Source organism: Poromitra crassiceps (assembly GCF_964638095.1).
Source record: "Poromitra crassiceps genome assembly, chromosome: 8".
NCBI classification, from domain to species: Eukaryota; Metazoa; Chordata; class Actinopteri; order Beryciformes; family Melamphaidae; genus Poromitra; species Poromitra crassiceps.
In genome coordinates, this window is record NC_139629.1 from 24,479,578 (window position 1) to 24,495,706 (window position 16,129).

The following is a 16,129-nucleotide window of genomic DNA, read 5'->3' on the forward strand; positions in this document are numbered from 1 at the left end:
TCAAGGGTTACAGTGATGTTATAATGTCCACTGGATGAATAAAATAAAATATAATGTAGTCCAGACTCATTTGGTAGCAGCCAGGGCATGTTTCAAGTGCAGGGTTTCATGTTTTGATGTTCACAAGGTTTGTGAGCCCATCATAAAAATGGCTTGGCGACACTGATTGGCTGAAGGAGTTGTCTGTCAAGGCAAGTACTTCCACCCACTGACATTACTGTGCACAGCTTGGAGTCTAGACGGAACTTCAGAACCAAACAGAATGTGAGTTCACGGATCCGGACCAGGCTAGTCAGCGTCTCTGTCCACACATGTTGTCTCTGGCAGTAATGGGTCAACTTTGGTTCCTACAGCAGGATGCAGCGCTTCAGGGAGAGCATCCACATACGCACCATGAAGGCCAAGAGGAAAGTGGAGGAGATCTCCAAAGAAGACATCCAGGCCTTCCTGAAGAAGAACGCCTTTGTGCTCTTTACAGTCGGGGCAGTTGTTGTAGGTGGGTATCCCTCTCTTTACAGTAGGGGCAGTTGTTGTAGGTGGGTATCCCTCTCTTTACAGTAGGGCAGTTGTTGTAGGTGGGTATCCCTCTCTTTACAGTAGGGGCAGTTGTTGTAGGTGGGTATCCCTCTCTTTACAGTAGGGGCAGTTGTTGTAGGTGGGTATCCCTCTCTTTACAGTAGGGCAGTTGTTGTAGGTGGGTATCCCTCTCTTTACAGTCGGGGCAGTTGTTGTAGGTGGGTATCCCTCTCTTTACAGTAGGGGCAGTTGTTGTAGGTGGGTATCCCTTTCTTTACAGTAGGGGCAGTTGCTGTATAGGTGGGTATCCCTCTATTTACAGTAGGGGCAGTTGCTGTAGGTGGTGGGTATCCCTCCCTTTACAGTCGGGCAGTTGTTGTAGGTGGGTATCCCTCTCTTTACAGTAGGGCAGTTGTTGTAGGTGGTGGGTATCCCTCTCTTTACAGTAGGGGCAGTTGTTGTAGGTGGGTATCCCTCTCTTTACAGTAGGGCAGTTGCTGTATAGGTGGGTATCCCTCTATTTACAGTAGGGGCAGTTGCTGTATAGGTGGGTATCCCTCTCTTTACAGTAGGGGCAGTTGTTGTAGGTGGGTATTAGCCTGGGTAAACCCAGCCTCCACGTATCCCTCTCTTTACAGTAGGGGCAGTTGTTGTAGGTGGGTATTAGCCTGGGTAAACCCAGCCTCCACGTATCCCTCTCTTTACAGTAGGGGCAGTTGTTGTAGGTGGGTATTAGCCTGGGTAAACCCAGCCTCCACGTATCCCTCTCTTTACAGTAGGGGCAGTTGTTGTAGATGGTTATCCCTCTCTTTACAGTCAGGGCAGTTGTTGTAGGTGGGTATCCCTCTCTTTACAGTAGGGCAGTTGTTGTAAGTGGGTATCCCTCTCTTTACAGTAGGGCAGTTGTTGTAGGTGGTGGGTATCCCTCTCTTTACAGTAGGGGCAGTTGTTGTAGGTGGGTATCCCTCTCTTTGCCAAATGGGAATGCCTAAGACTTGATTCAGAGCCAATAGAGGATGCAGGGATGATGTATGTTTGTACTTAACCAGAAGTCCCTGCACTTCCTGGTTCCTATGTGTAAAAGTCAATGGGATTTTTGTATGGGAATTATGGTTAAATGCATGAATTAAGTATGTGGTTAACAAAAGTTTATGAACCAGCAAACCTTCTGCTCAGCAAAATAATCTTCACAATGAGGACCACTTTTATGAGTTTTCTGAAAATGGCAATTTAAAAAAACTAATTTTACACTTCGAAAATCATAAAAGTTGTCCTCATTTGTGACGATTATCTGGCTGAACACAAAGTTAGCTGTTTCATAAACTTTTGTTAACCACGTACTTTATTTCAATCATTTAACCAAAATCCCTATACAAAAATCCCATTGAGTTTTACACGTAGGAACCGGAAGTGTTAATACATCCAGGTATTCCGGTCGGTACACTGTGGATGGAACATGTCTTGTTTTTCCTGGGCAGGTGTTGTCCTGGGGTTTGTGGTAATGTCTTGTTTTTCCTGGGCAGGTGTTGTCCTGGGGTTTGCACTGCGCCCTTACAAGATGTCGTACCGAGAGGTGAAGTACTTCTCTTTCCCCGGAGAGCTGTTAATGAGAATGCTTCAGATGCTTGTTCTGCCCTTATTGGTCTCCAGTCTGATCACAGGTATGAAATATCATACAGTACATGATCATCACTGATTATTGATATCCAGTCTTGAAGGAAAACCAACCCACGGCGTTGTTATTTTACACTAATTACCTAGAGTCTAGACACTATAGTTACCTAGACACCTAGACATGACTAGACACCTAAACCTCTGTGTGTTTTTGATATAAGTTATGCTGTGTTACTGTCATTGACATTGCTGCTGCTGTAACGCCAGAATTTCCCTCCAGGGAGTATCTACTCTCCACGTATAGGCTTCACTAGTTCACTTCCTACAGTGTATCAGAGAGGGTTGATGCTAAACTGCATCAGCCGGACGAACCTTAACCAATCATCACTCTCCAAGAGTACCCATGTCTCAAACCCAGCCAATCATGATCCATGTCATTGATCCATTCTAGCGTTGAGTTGAAGATGATGTTTTGAGACTATCATTGGATGAACACAATGTCAATCGTGTCTGGTTGATTGTTGATTGGCAGGGAGGGGGTGGCTACACTGTTATGGCATGAGATAAACTGACTACTGACTATATATATACAGTACCGTATATATATATACACACACACACACACACACACACACACACACACACACACACACACACACATACATACATATATACAGACACACATACAGTATATACATATAATTATTAAAGCTGCAATAATTGCGGCTTTAATAATATGTTACTCTTTGATTGATGAAGAAATTGGTGAGTTTCTTCTCTCCATCAGGCATGGCTGCTCTGGACAGTAAGGCCTCAGGGAAGATGGGCATGAGAGCCGTGATTTACTACATGACTACCACCATCATCGCAGTCTTCATCGGCATCATCATCGTCCTCATCATCCACCCAGGGAAAGGCTCCAAGGAGGAGTTTGGAAAGCAGCAGAAGATCGAGCAAGTCAGCACCGTCGACGCCTTCTTAGATCTTATCAGGTAGCCTGCTTCTGGAAGTAGTAAGGTCCCTGTGTGTTGGTGGAACAATGATAGTCACAATGTTTAACAGTACAATGGCCAACATCTAGTACTGTACCCCCTCAATCACTGTGCAATTTCTCATTTCAGAAATATGTTTCCACCAAACTTGGTCCAAGCCTGCACACAGCAGGTGAGCTTCACAGACACATGCAGCATGCAGACACATCAGCCAATGCCCATATCTCAAATTGGCTGCAAAATGTCAATAACCGGCCCGATTAACCTCTACTTTATATCCATTCACTCTTAACACAGTGAAATAACTATCAGCTTAGAGATTTGTCATGCAAACATACCAGGCTTTTCCAAATGTGCAAAGGAAACTGTGTGTGTGTGTGTGTGTGTGTGTGTGTGTGTGTGTGTGTGTGTGTGTGTGTGTGTGTGTGTGTGTGTGTGTGTGTGTGTGCGTGCGCGTGCGTGCGTGCGTGCGCGTGCGTGCGTGCGTGTGATGATTGCTGTGAGAACAGGTTAACTCAGAATCTAGCTAGCTCATATTTGTATAGAAAGAATAAAAGTCAAATTTGATCATAAACAAAACATATTGATCACACAAAAAACAGCACTATATTGAGAGATTCAAGATAGAAACTCAAGTTGGATTGGGGCAACATTGTCAGGCCAGCGACAGTGGCATGATGATAGAGGGAGAGTCTGGAATCAGAGAGGAGATCACTCCCAACCTGTGGGCTGCGAAGATATTGCAAGTGGGCCACCAAATCGTTTGCAAAACATTACGATCTCTGTGGAAAGAAAATGTAATTATTATTATCATGTATGAGAATGCATTTCTCCATTGTTGACTGATACATAATATATGATGTGTAATCAATTATTTGTTAATTAGCCTATTGCAGACAGCTCCTCACTTTTAGTTTCTGATTTCCGTGTGGTCCTGATGATGGACAACTCCTTTTATCGTTGACGCATTATTTGGCCTCAATACTGTTTAGCGTCCGGATGTGGGCCGCCAACATGTTTGAGATTTTCAAGTGTGGGCTCCATGAGTCAGAAAAGGTTGTGAACCGCTCCTCTAGAGGCAGGACTATACGGAGGCTTGAAACAACGTTGGACCTTTATGAAACAGGTATTCAACACAAAGCACACTCATGAGGTTCACCTCTGTCCCCTAATGCCCTCATCCTCCAGTTCAAAACCAAATACGGGACGCGGGTGGTCCGTCTGACGGTGACCGTGAACGAGACCATCTTCAACTCCACCAACACCACCCAGGAAGTGATGGAGATCACCCGGGAGGAGGTGATCCCTGTGCCGGGGCAGGTGAACGGGGTCAACGCCCTGGGGCTGGTGGTCTTCTCCATGTGCTTTGGCCTCATAATTGGCAACATGAAGGAGCAGGGCCAGGTCCTCCGAGACTTCTTTGACAGCCTCAATGAGGCCATCATGCGTCTGGTTGCTATCATCATGTGGTAAGAACTGGATTTTCCACACAAGTTGTTTCAAATGTGTGTCACAAACTATCTTACCTTCCCCAGCAGAGGTGGAAAGAGTAGGCTACTGGCAAAAGTAGCATATTTAAGTACTCAAGTAAAAGTATATTGTCTTACTTTAAAAAAAAATATTAATATTTAAATTATTTACTCTAATACATTTCACACATCCAGCACATGTTAGCAGTGTTAGCTAATCTGTCCCTGTCTTTATCTGTCTTGTCTGTCATACTGAACAGCTCATTCAGATGCAGCCAGCGACGCTCAGTTTAGTGATTCTCTCCTTTGCCAGACGAGCTAGAGCTGCTAGTATAACCTGCGTTGTGTTGACAATACTGGCAGCAACCCATGTTTAGGGCTTGCCCAGGGGTGGAGGCAGCGTTCAATCCACTGATCTCTCGCTTACACACGCTAACTGCAACCCCAAGAGAGCTAGCTGTGAAAAATTTAAAATAAAATATTCAAAAAAGTAGTGAAGTAGAATATATATTATTTGAGTTAAGTAAGAGTAAAAGTATAGCATTATAAAATATATATACTGTATATATATATATATATATACAAATTTAAAAAGAAAGTAAGTACTTTTTTTTACTTTACATCTTTGCACTGGGTTGCACCAGTTGTGTGTAAGTTCAAACGTAGCCTACTTTGGTCTAAAGTCTCACTAATTCGGAGTTTTTACGCACGACTAAAAAATAACAGTTGCATCAACTGAGACAGATCCAACATAGGCAAAAGTTACAACTTAAATCTTACACCTAGCGCTCAGGTGGTCCTCTGTCCTAATAACGGTTGGTACATTTGGCATATTAATGTAACGTTAGTGGTTGGCAACTTGCCATGGCACATCGTTGAGGATATTTGCTGTTAGCTATTTTAGCCATTATGGTAATTTCACCCATCTAACCTCTGCTACCGTGCAGCAGAGTGCACGAGAGACTTGTAGCCTACAAAATAATCGTACATTAAAGACAACAATAAACACATTGATTGATAACACAAGTAATGTTAGCCTACAACTGCTGAGAGGATCGTAACCTAGTATTTACAATGCAATAATAATGATGATGAAGAGTGCTCACCACAGATGTACACAGTCTATGAATTTAACAAATAGCAATAATGTTATCAGGTTACTGTTAATGAAATATGAACGCATTAGTGTTAATGAAATATGAAAGCACTATTTTGCGGTAGGCAACATGTCCCCATCAGCCCGACTGTTTTCATCACTCAGCTTAAGTTGACAACATGGTAATCAGAATCAGAATCAGAATCAGAATCACTTTTATTGCCACAGTATGCAAGTTACATACGAGGAATTTGTCTTAGTGTCTGTATGCAGCATAGCGGTCACAACAATATACAGAGATAAGAAGTAGGAAGATAACTAAAGACAATCACAAAGTTGCAAGTGCAATCAAATCAAATCAAGTAAATATATACAATATGTACATGAGTGGTGAAGTGTTCTGTGGATGATAAATATGAATTTACGTTGAATTTACATGAGATTTACAGACTGAGTTAAATAGACGTTAAATAGGCAGTGGATTTACATGAATTTACAATCTGAGTTAAATACGTCACTTTCACTGTGCCTTTTACTGATTGACCACAGAAAGTGAAAAATTTCTGCGACACTATTATGGTTACTTAGTGTGGACTTTACGTCGTGCAGTTAGTGTCGACTTTACACCCGAACTTAAGAGAAGACTTGCGTTCGGCTGGTGCAGCATCCTGCTGTTCCCCAGTAATGCGTGGTTTGCCTGGCCCCCTCAGGTACTGTCCTGTGGGCATCCTGTTCCTGATCGCGGGTAAGATAGTGGAGATGGATGACCTGACGCAGATGGGCGGTCAGCTAGGCATGTACACCATCACCGTGATCATCGGACTCTCGATCCACGGTGTGCTGATCCTGCCCACGCTTTACTTTGTCATCACACGACAGAACCCTTTCATCTTCATTGGCGGGCTGCTGCAAGCTCTCATCACGGCCCTGGGCACTTCCTCCAGGTAAAACACACAAGCTCTCGTCCCCTCCCAGCTCACCCATGCTACCCGTCACATCAACCTGTCTCTGTCCTGTCACCTCCCAGCTCAGCCATGCTACCCGTCACATCAACCTGTCTCTGTCCTGTCACCTCCCAGCTCACCCATGCTACCCGTCAGATTAACCTGTCTCTGTCCTGTCACCTCCCAGCTCACCCATGCTACCCGTCACATCAACCTGTCTCTGTCCTGTCACCTCCCAGCTCACCCATGCTACCCGTCAGATTAACCTGTCTCTGTCCTGTCACCTCCCAGCTCACCCATGCTCCCCATCACATCAACCTGTCTCTGTCCTGTCCCCTCCCAGCTCACCCATGCTCCCCTTCACATTAACCTGTCTCTGTCCTATCACCTCCCAGCTCTGCCATGCAACCTGTCTCTGTCCTGTCACCTCCCAGCTCAGCCACGCTCCCCGTCAGATTAACCTGTCTCTGTCCTGTCCCCTCCCAGCTCAGCCACGCTCCCCGTCAGATTAACCTGTCTCTGTCCTGTCACCTCCCAACTCGGCCACGCTCCCCTTCACATCAACCTGTCTCTGTCCTGTCACCTCCCAGCTCAGCCACGCTCCCCGTCAGATTAACCTGTCTCTGTCCTGTCACCTCCCAACTCAGCCACGCTCCCCGTCAGATTAACCTGTCTCTGTCCTGTCACCTCCCAACTCGGCCACGCTCCCCGTCACATCAACCTGTCTCTGTCCTGTCCCCTCCCAGCTCAGCCATGCTCCCCGTCAGATTAACCTGTCTCTGTCCTGTCCCCTCCCAGCTCAGCCATGCTCCCCGTCAGATTAACCTGTCTCTGTCCTGTCCCCTCCCAGCTCAGCCACGCTCCCCGTCTCTGTCCTGTCCCCTCTCAACTCAGCCACGCTCCCCGTCACATCAACCTGTCTCTGTCCTGTCACCTCCCAGCTCAGCCACGCTCCCCGTCAGATTAACCTGTCTCTGTCCTGTCCCCTCCCAGCTCAGCCACGCTCCCCGTCTCTGTCCTGTCCCCTCTCAACTCAGCCACGCTCCCCGTCACATCAACCTGTCTCTGTCCTGTCACCTCCCAGCTCAGCCACGCTCCCCGTCAGATTAACCTGTCTCTGTCCTGTCCCCTCCCAGCTCAGCCATGCTCCCCGTCAGATTAACCTGTCTCTGTCCTGTCACCTCCCAGCTCAGCCACGCTCCCCGTCATATCAACCTGTCTCTGTCCTGTCACCTCCCAGCTCACCCATGCTCCCCGTCAGATTAACCTGTCTCTGTCCTGTCACCTCCCAGCTCAGCCACGCTCCCCGTCACATTCAAGTGTCTGGAGGAGAACAACAGACTGGATAAGCGAGTCACGCGCTTTGTGCTGCCGGTGGGTGCGACCATCAACATGGATGGGACGGCGCTTTACGAAGCACTGGCGGCCATCTTCATTGCCCAGGTGAACAACATGGAGATGAACTTCGGTCAGATCATCACGATAAGGTACAAATAAAGAGTAGAGGGTGATCATCAATCAATAATTAAGGCGAGACATGGCAGGTGAAACGGGTAAAAAGGCCATTTTGTCTTTCTCGTACTCTGAGCCAGAAATCTGTCCTGAAATATTGGGCCAGTTTGTTGACCTGCATTTGGCAGACTACTGACTACTGACTACTGCAGACTACTTGGGGCTTATTGCTTAATTTGAAACCTAGCTTATTTCCTGTCACTGCAATAGGAAGTAAGTGAGCGTCCATTTAGAATGTCTATGTTGTCAAGATAAAACTGTCTATAGAAAAGATCCCAACAACAGGCACTGTAACTGTTTGATTGTATGTGTGTTTCTCCATCAAAAAGCATAACAGCGACTGCAGCTAGTATCGGAGCTGCAGGCATCCCTCAGGCTGGCCTGGTCACCATGGTGATTGTACTCACCTCTGTTGGACTTCCTACCGATGACATCACTCTCATCATTGCAGTCGATTGGTTCCTGTGAGTCACCCCCTGCACTGGCAACTTACAGTTCTAACACTGTGATATCTTATGACATCATGTAAACAACACTGTAACACATAATAGCGTACCGCAGGGATAACGTATTTTTATAGGCCAATCCAGAAGTCATGCATTTCCTGGTTCCCCCGTCAATGGGATTTTTATATGGGGATTTGGGTTAAATGCCTGAAATAAGTGGTTAACAAAAGTTTAAGATTATTCTGAAAATCGCGATTTTTTAAAATCGCATACACTTCAGAAATCATAAAAGTGGTCCTCATTTGTGAAGATTATCTTGCTGAACACAAAGGTCTCCGTTTCATAAACTTGTGTTAACCACAGACCTTATTTCAGGCATTTAACCCAAATCTCCATACAAAGATCCCATTGCCTTTGAGACGAGGGAACCAGGAAGTGCTAACATCTGGGTTTTAGGCAGGTCGTAGGACTCATTCCTGCGGTACTCTATCCGTCTTTTTCTGCCTCAGCCATTTTGTGTCTAAAAGGCAGGAAGTAACACAGGTGCAAGCAAAACATTAATGAGGGTCACTGGAACAGTTAAATGGAATGGAAGTTGGAGACCCTCATTAAGCAAGCCTTGCACCTGTGTTACTTCCTGCCTTTTAGACACAAAATGGCTGCTGGTGAAAAAGGCCCATAGTCGCACATACATCAATGTGCTGTGAACGCACACTTTATATTCATTAATGTGCTGTGAACGCATCACTTTACATACATTAATGTGCTGTGAACGCACACTTTACATACATTAATGTGCTGTGAACGCACACTTTACATACATTAATGTGCTGTGAACGCACACTTTACATACATTAATGTGCTGTGAACGCACCACTTTACATACATCAATGTGCTGTGAACGCACACTTTACATACATCAATGTGCTGTGAACGCACACTTTACATACATCAATGTGCTGTGAACGCACACTTTACATACATCAATGTGCTGTGAACGCACACTTTGCCACATTTCTGCAACTGTAAGTCAAATCACTGTGTGAATCGTCTCTCATTTTAAAGGTCAAACCCACCCTATCTATCTACTACCACCTAGTGACACACTTGTCGTCTCTCCCTGGAGTCTTGTTCCACATCTTCCCTTTTGTATTGACTATTTTTTGCAATGGGTTTTAACATAGAAACATAATTAGGTTTCCCAAATTAATCATTTCAATTAGAATACCCTTCCCAGAAATTACTCGGCTAATTGGGGTAATAAGAAAAAACAGCCTCCTCTCGTTTAACTAGGATGGACCAAATATGAAAGTCTGTCAAAGCTTCACGAACACCTGAAGGCACCGTTCACACGGAACAGGATAAAGTGCAACCTCAAAGGAATATAAGACCACAGATTGTCCCCTTATCAACAGACCACATATCTGCTTTACCAGCATCGGCTGGTCACTTGATGACGGGGCCCATAGTCAGCTATGACTTATGGATGAGTAAGATACATGGTATATATAGTAGATATGCTAATATGTATAGTATAATCATCAGGTATATATGAGTTTATGGATGGTAGGAATAAATAACTGTTATTTTCATTTGCGTAGGCTACAACATACATTCTAGTTTACAAGATTATTTCAGGAAAACTACCTACCTTACTTGAGCCAGAAGTTTTTGTTTTTGCTAAACAGTCATGGGGCCATCCATATCTGACGCCCAGTGCAAGGGCAAGGGCAAACGTTATCTTTGCTAGTTTAGTTTCTAGTTTGCTAGTTTCAGTTTGCTATAGCACTCAAATCTCCATTATTTTTTCTTTTAATGACCACTGGGTCAGTACATCAATGGACGTGTTTCAGCGACTCAGTGGTAATTAAAAGAAAAAAAGGGAGATTTTGAGTGCTAGAAACTAGCCAAGATAACCCTTGCCCTTGCCCTTGCCCTCGCACTGGGCGTAAGATACTGCCCATAATCTTAGATCACACAGATGCTTCAGTTTAAAGTGCCTTCTATCAGAACAGAGTTTAAAGTGCCTTCTATCAGAACAGAGTTTGGCAAAGCAAGCCTGTTCTACTTTGGTCCTTGGTCCTGGAATGACCTACATGAGAGTTTGCTTATTGAGTTTATTGTATTATTCTCGTTGTTAGGGGTTGAAGCCCCGAAGGGGCTGAAACCCTATTGTTTTTGTATTGGTTTATTATTATTATTATTATTATTATTATTATTATTATTATTATTATTATTATTATTATTATTATTATTATTTCATTATTGTTTTTCTGCCGCAATGCAATCTCCCGTGAGTTGGTACATCGCAGAGACCTGAAATTCAGCCCAATGACATATACAGTATTGGTGGTTACTGATGCTCTAGAAATATTTTTCAAATCGGCCTGATGGGGGCACTATAATAAGTGATCTAACTCAAGCAATTGTAATGTCATCAGTTCTACTGCTACTACTACCACCACTACTACTACTACTACTACAACGATTATATTATACTACTATTCAATCAGTCCCAAACCTCTGCCTAATGTGAAATGGCATTTCTGACAGGCTATTATGCAATTTGACCAAAAGGGGGCATGGCAGAGGCCCAAACTGTAAGTGGCCTAACACAATAACAGCCATAACTCTAGACCAGCCATGTCCAAAAGCCGGTCCAGGGGCCAATCGCGCCCCACGGACTGATTTTAAGCGGCCCTCGGCTTGTCTCTCAAAATATACTATATAATAGCCCTCCACACAGTATTGGTTAATCAAGCAAGTTCAATTCGCATTTTTTCCATTCACCTAACGATGACAGCACTATCATACAGTTTGTAGACAAGCACCAAGTAGGAACAGCACAGGCAGAACTAATGTTTTCAGATGGTAAACAAGATCCTTAGAGTAGAATTGTATTTTATGTCTGTTTTCTTTAAATAAGCGATTTGACGCGAGAAGCAGTTGGCCCCCCAGTATTTTCACATGATCTAATCTGGCCCCCATTCAAAAAAGTTTGGACACCCCTGCTCTAGACACTCACCAGATATTTAAAGCGATACATTGGGTCTGTGTCCTCACAACACTTTTGGCCAAGGTCAAATCCATTTGGGCAAGGCCTGAAACCCTGCTATTGCCACTTGCAGCTATCATTATTAGTTTTTTTTTAATCTATTTTTGCTTTTCTTTTTTACTTTTCTTTTTTACATGTTTTAAATCAAAATGATCAAATCAAATCATCCAGGCCTTTTGTTCTGTGATTTCTTTCCAGGGACCGTCTGCGTACCACAACCAACGTTTTGGGTGACTCCATCGGAGCGGGCATCGTGGAGTTTCTGTCTCGACATGAGCTCCGCTGCAAAGACGTGGAGATGGGCAACTCTGTGCTGGAGGAGAAGGAGAGGAAGAAACCTTACAAGCTCATCTCCCAGAATAGTGACTTAGAAAACGACAAACTCCCACACACTGAATCCAACATGTAGTCAAGTCCTCAGCATCAAGCAACCTATCAACAACACGCTGATACACACACGCAGACACATAGGGGGCGGGGTCATAATTGTGTGATTTTGTTGTCAATGTGTTTTCTCCCACAGACGAGGTTCCATATAGAGTACCACAGGGATGAGTCCTACTCAAAATCAATCAATTTTTATTTAAAGTGCAAAATCACCATGAAGCATGGTCCCTATACACTTTACACTTAAAAGAAAGCATAGGACAAAGTATAACAAACAATGCTCTAAAAATTTATGTTAAAAAGATGTTTACAAACAAAACAAACACAATTGAGGGCCACATGGGTGCATGGGGATTTTGGTTAAATGCCTGAAATAAGGTTTGTTTTTAACAAACGAAACTGCCAACTTTGTGTACAAATGAGGACCACTTTTATGACTTTTGAAGCCTAAATGCAATTTTTTTAAATCGCGATCTTTCAGAAACGTTTAAATGACAAGCATCAAATCCTTCAATATACGCAGCTGCCATTTGTTGCTTCTGTGCTACAAATAGGCCTGGTAGTTTTTGTTTTGTACGTTGCTTTTCTTAATTAATATTTGACTGTGTAATCTCATATTGGCCTATTTTAGAGGTTGATGTGAAAGGTTTTGACAGATTTAGAAATAGAGGTGAAAATAAGCCACAGAACATATAAGCCCACACATATGCACACACGCACGCACACACACACACACACACACACACACACATACGCACGCAGGCACGCACGCACACGCACACACACACACACACACACACACACAAACCACAGAACATAAGCCCGATAACTGTTGCTGTGCAGTGGGCACACAGCAGATTGAAAGGTTTATTACTGTAAGTGTATTTAGACTTTTACCATTTTGCTACCTAGATATGCATAACTCAACTTTTTGTTAACAAATTTATATATATATTGAGACAGAAAGCGAGAGTCTGTACTACTGGAACCGTATATTGTTTAATATACCTGTGATAACCATAATATTAACCAGCTAATACACACTAGTGCTGCACACATACATTCACACACATACATAGACGCACGCATGTGCACACACACGTCATACACACACAACATATATTCAGGGCTCGACTGACATTCATGATTGATTTTGTATGTGAAAATAAACAATAGGTTGAGAGTGATTTAAAACAAAGGGATTATCTTTATGATCTTTTTGCCTTTCATGTCAGTTGTCGGGCTCACGGTGGTTTCAATAAACATGTCAACTGTTTTCCCTTCTTCTTTGCTGTCTTTATTGGAAAAGCTCATGTCAGTGTTTGTGTCAATGAATTGACGCGACAACAAATCAAACGCCTCTTGGAAGGGCCCCAACCCCAATGAAAGGCTTTAAAATGCTTTAAAATGCACTAATGGACCTGTGGGGACCCCCCTAGGAGTTCAGCCCCGGGCCCCCCCTGGTCTGGAACATGACATCATCACTGATGACATCATCATTGATTACATCATCACTGAACTTACAACCTCAGCCAGGAAGGATGACATCATCACTGATGACATCACATCATTAGGTAATTAGGGCAAATACGTAATTAAAAAATCTGGCTCCATCAGGTCACCTGCAAGGGTGCTCTTTACACTTCCTGAAAGCTCTCCATAGTACATCTGTACACACACTGCATCTTTAAACGGCGGGGCTCGCTGCTGGTCTGACACGCCCACCAAAGAAGGGACAACGAACGCACAGCCTGTTGCACACATTGCACACCTCTCCACCGTTTCGAGGAAACATGACGTTCAGCACGGAAACCGTAGCACACGGTGCACACCGTTTCGCAGATTGAACACAACAAACTCCTGTAGCGCTTGTGATTGGACACAGACAGATTTGCATTGGACTGAGTGATCCCGCGGTCTCGGCACACACACACACAGACAGCACGGACTCTCTCACCGACATGCCCGGGACAGACCTGGGCCGCGCGCTGTGCGTCATCACCGGCGCGTCGCGGGGCTTCGGCCGCACGCTGAGCACGGAGCTGTCCCGCTGCGTCAGGCCCGGTTCCGTGCTCGTGCTGGCGGCGCGCTCCCGCGACGACCTGCACACGCTGCAGGCGGAGCTGCGCGCTACGGCGGGCACGCGCCTGACGGTGCAGTGTGTGGAGGCTGACCTGGGGGGGAGGGAGGGGGTGGAGCGTGTCGTCACGGCAACCAGAGAGGCTGCGTCAGCTGAGATAGACCACCTGATACTAGTCAACAATGCCGGTAAGCGGGGAGGGGAGGCACTAGCTGGGGGCACCAGGGGTTGCTCCTCCAGGGATAAATTACAATAACTGATTTATATGTTTAGTGTGTACATTTAGTAATTTCATGCAATCCCATTGTATTCCATCAACCGTCTTAAGGAAAAAAAAAAAAAAAAAAAAAAGGGCGGCACGGTGGCTCAGTGGTTAACACTGTTGCCTCACAGCAAGAAGGTCCAGGGTTCGAACCCCGGTCCGTCCCAGGTCCTTTCTGTGTGGAGTTTGCATGTTCTCCCCGTGTCCGTGTGGGTTTTCTCCGGGTGCTCCGGTTTCCTCCCACCATCAAAGGAAAGACATGTATGTTAGGGTTAATACTCCTGTCAGTGCCCCTGACCAAGGTACTGGCAAAATAACTGGAGGTGGTCCCCGGGCGCTGCACAGTGGCTGCCCACTGCTCCTAGTTCTAGGAAGGTTCCTAGTAGAGGATGGCTCAAATGCAGAGGATGAATTTCCCCAAGGGGATAAATAAAGGATATCTTAATCTTCAACTATGCATCCAGTGTGACCCTAACCTCTCCCTCCCCTCTGCCAGCCTCCCTCGGTGACGTGTCCCGTTACGGCCAGAGCTTCGTGGACCTGTCGGAGGTGGACTCGTACCTGTCTCTGAACGTGAGCTCAGCGCTGTGCGTCACGGCCGGCGTGCTGCAGGCATGGCCGCGGCGCCCGGGGCTCAAACGCACCGTGCTCAACATCAGCTCGCTGTGCGCCCTGCAGCCCTTCCCCTCCTGGCTGCTCTACTGCACCTCCAAGGCCGCCCGAGACATGATGTTCAGAGTGCTCGCCCAGGAGCAGCCAGACCTCCGCGTGCTCAACTACGCTCCAGGTAAAAACAAAAAACTGGGGGGGAAATACGCTCACAGAAAAAACAATGCTCCAGGCAAAACAAAAATCCTACGCTCTAGGTAATATATATATACTGTATGTGTGTATGTGTATATATATATATATGAAAATATATGAAACCCATGACCAAGACAGTCATTCATTCTGCCATTGTGTTACTTATGGATGGAATTATAGTGAAAACAAATTATCCTCCTTTTTGCTGGGGACCCCTGGACCCGCCATCAAGGACCCCTGGGGGTCCCCGGACCACATTTTGAGACCCACTGCTTTAAAGGTATCGAGTACCGATACCCAGCCATAATTGCAAATTATATTATTTATTAGCACTATATTCCATTGCAGCCACTAAACTGCCCTGTGTGTGTGTGTGTGTGTGTGTGTGTGTGTGTGTGTGTGTGTGTGTGTGTGTGTGTGTGTGTGTGTGTGAGCGCGTGTTTGTTTGCGTGTGTGTGTGTGTGTGTGTGTGTGTGTGTGTGCGCGTGTGTGTGTGTCTCTGTGTGTGTACCCAGGGCCTCTGGACACAGCCATGCAGGCAGAGGCCAGGAGCAGCACAGCGGACCCCAGCCTCAGGCAGTCGTTTGGGGCCATGTTCTCTGAGGGCCAGCTGCTGAGCTGTGAGGCCTCCTGCTCCAAGCTGCTCACACTGCTACTGGAGGACAGCTACACCTCCGGGGCCCACATCGACTTCTATGACCTGTGAGAGTCACCAGGGGGCGTGTGTATGTATATATATACTGTGTGTATATATATATATATATATATATATATATATATATATATATATATATATATATATATATATATAATTGTATTGTATATGTATATATATATATAATTTATGTGTTAGGAAGTGCATTACAAGAGATAAAAGAGCAGTAAAGACCAAACAGTGTCCTTGTGCCTTAAAGTCGACCTGAACCCAAAAATGACTTTTCTTTTCTTTTAG

General features: G+C 45.1%; 2 protein-coding genes across 2 annotated transcripts; both read left to right on the forward strand.

The window, feature by feature from the left end:
- Positions 1 to 357: 357 nt before the first annotated feature.
- On the forward strand, positions 358 to 12,053 carry LOC310780371 (excitatory amino acid transporter 1-like; the record flags this gene model as incomplete). Its single annotated transcript, XM_083640949.1, has 9 exons — positions 358 to 496; positions 2,040 to 2,177; positions 2,918 to 3,122; positions 3,252 to 3,294; positions 4,311 to 4,591; positions 6,398 to 6,631; positions 7,924 to 8,118; positions 8,473 to 8,607; positions 11,843 to 12,053. The coding sequence occupies 9 exons, from the start codon at positions 358 to 360 to the stop codon at positions 12,051 to 12,053; spliced, it is 1,581 nt and encodes a 526-aa protein (XP_083497075.1).
- Positions 12,054 to 13,913: 1,860 nt separating this feature from the next.
- spra (sepiapterin reductase a) lies at positions 13,914 to 15,883 on the forward strand (the record flags this gene model as incomplete). The annotated part of the gene is made up of 3 exons (XM_083640921.1): positions 13,914 to 14,299; positions 14,870 to 15,160; positions 15,693 to 15,883. Exons 1-3 carry the CDS (start codon positions 13,993 to 13,995, stop codon positions 15,881 to 15,883), a joined length of 789 nt encoding a protein of 262 aa, XP_083497047.1. The 5' UTR covers positions 13,914 to 13,992.
- Positions 15,884 to 16,129: the final 246 nt, after the last annotated feature.